The 2,321-nt window shown below is 39.9% G+C and overlaps 1 protein-coding gene across 7 annotated transcripts in view; it reads left to right on the forward strand.

The window, feature by feature from the left end:
* Positions 1–2,321, forward strand: part of NPHP4 (nephrocystin 4) — a 148,664-nt gene that overhangs the window by 65,194 nt on the left and 81,149 nt on the right. For all 7 annotated transcript variants that reach the window (XM_019511611.1, XM_019511610.1, XM_019511614.1 and 4 more), the window contains one exon: positions 1,995–2,131. In XM_019511611.1, coding sequence (XP_019367156.1) covers positions 1,995–2,131 — 137 coding nt within the window. The remainder of the gene's footprint in view (positions 1–1,994; positions 2,132–2,321) is intronic.

Below are 2,321 nucleotides of genomic sequence, written 5' to 3' on the forward strand. Positions count from 1 at the left end.
ACTTCAATATAAATTTAACAGTATCATTCCCATATAGTTTACAAAAGGACGTTCAGAGAACAGTTCGTAGTTTCTGCTCCCTTTTCTTTGCTTTTAGTTAATTAATTCATTTAAAAAAGTCTAACAGCATTACTCTACTAAAATGCTACTGGATTATTTCATTTGCTTTAAAAGAAAAGCTTTGTCCTGAAAAGTTAGTAAACTCATCCACTTCTGCTTTTTTCCCTTAAGCAAAAGAACTAAGCAATAAATACCAGTTGGAAACTGGACATAAAGGAACAGAATGCTTGAAATTGGCTTAAAATGGGTAGTTTAAACAGAATGTACCCTGTAATTTGATAGACTGAAACTTCAGATAGCAGAGTATATGAAACCAGTAAGGTATATTTGGTTTCCAAAATTTAATTAAGGCAGTTACAGGCTTTCCTAGCACTAATTTGTTATGAACTTCTTCATTCCTTGCAGCACTGTATAACTGTTACACTTGCCTGAGATGTTGTTATTTAATTCTATTGTCAGGCACTTTATAGACTCCAGGCTTTTCTTTTAACAACGGAGTGTAGGTTTGTGAATGCTCATTTGTGAGGCTGGTGGAGGAGGATGAAATCTTATTCAGGTGCTTCTATGGGAAAGGCTTCTCAGGAAAGTGTTCATACCTCATTATGTTTTCTAAGGCTTTCCCAAGCTAGCTGCCCACCCCAACTCCAGTGCTGTGTAATGGTTGATAACCTGAACTGGGAAATTCTTGTATTGTTAGTACAAAGAAACATAACCTATATCCAATTATGATACAACTGGGGGTGAGGGGTGGCAGGGAGTTTGCTTGCTTGCCTTAACCTGGTTTGATGGGGAGTATGTTGGTGATATACACCATAAACTAGGTTGTTCCACTCCAACCCTTAAATTATGTGCACTGGCAAGTCAACAAAGCTCTTCATTCCAGTGAATGCTTACTAACAAGAGCAAGGTTTGTACAGTCCAACCCTCCTGGGGTAATGGTGGAGATGTTCTTATATAGTACAAAAAGATAGGAATAATGATGGGCTCATGGTTGCCTTATTCAGCAGTGCTGAAACCTCTGAGAGTGCCCATAAGTAACTGAACAGTTCATTATTCATCAGTTTTTCACTTCAAGTCCCATAGTATAGGAACGGCAAAATCTTACTGGGTTTGTTCATACACTTGAAAAGACCCTGGTAGCAACAGCCAATGCTAGAAACTAGCCATTTCCTTTGTGATTGTTTCTAGAAATTCTCATAATTTATCCCCTTTCTTTGGTGTCTGTGGTCCCTGCCCTTAACTCCACACTCTGCTTATTAGCAGAGTCTGGTCCAAACATGGTAAGTCCAGGACCATTCAGGGTATAAAATAGCCAAGTCTGGGTAATGTTAGCAGTAGCATCTACAGTGGTTATGGAGTGAAGTGGTCTCCTCCCCTCAAGTTCTCCTATGCAGTGCAGGCTCTCTTTCAGCCGGGGCACAGAGATCATCAAATCTGCCATTAACTTAGATCTCTTCCACTTGGTCCCATACTGTAGGACCAGCTAAACTGTTGGAATGACTTGTTGGCTGTCTTAGCATATTAGGCTGAAGGTGGATCACAGTCCATTTAACAAGAGGAGGAAGAAGGCAGCTGGCTCCTTCTGGCTGGAGAATATAGGTGGTGAAGAAAAACACAGCTGAAAGGGGAAGCAGATGTTACTTTGCCTCTATAATGTGCTTGCTCTGCACAGCTGAATAGTACAGTTAGTTATTGTCAGCGCTTGTGAAGGAGAGCACAGCTTGCCCCAGTACATGCATTGAGTATTCATTTTAGTTGTGGAAATACGAGAGCTTGTTATTATAAATCACTGCAAATGCCATGTCTATTAACCAAAGCAGGGAATGTGGCCAGAGTACCACTGGCTGTCTGGTTGGTACTTCTGGTTATTTTTGTGTCTGGTGACTGCAGGGCCAGGTGACTGCAATGTAATGTATGGCTGGCTGTTTTTTCAGATGATCTTTTTTGGAAACCCCAGCTCATGAAATCAGTCACATGGTACTTGGATAAACTGTGCATCCATCTCTACCCTTCATTAGAAAAGTTTGAGGAAGAGCTACTGGATTCACTCAACAACAATCACTTACTTAAGGTACTGTCAATATCACTGGTAATATTTCTAACACCTTTTGTGTCCAAGTAGTTTATCCTGATAGTTTTATCTATTAGAAGGGATTAATTTAGACGAATAATAAAGGTTTAGTTAGCAAGTGAAGATATATGGGTATTATATAACATACTAGTAAATTGCCGGTCAAGAATCATCGTGTCTGCCCCCACCT

This window comes from Gavialis gangeticus, unplaced genomic scaffold, assembly GCF_001723915.1.
Source record: "Gavialis gangeticus isolate Ggan-Ray unplaced genomic scaffold, GavGan_comp1, whole genome shotgun sequence".
In the NCBI taxonomy this organism is placed as follows: domain Eukaryota; kingdom Metazoa; phylum Chordata; order Crocodylia; family Gavialidae; genus Gavialis; species Gavialis gangeticus.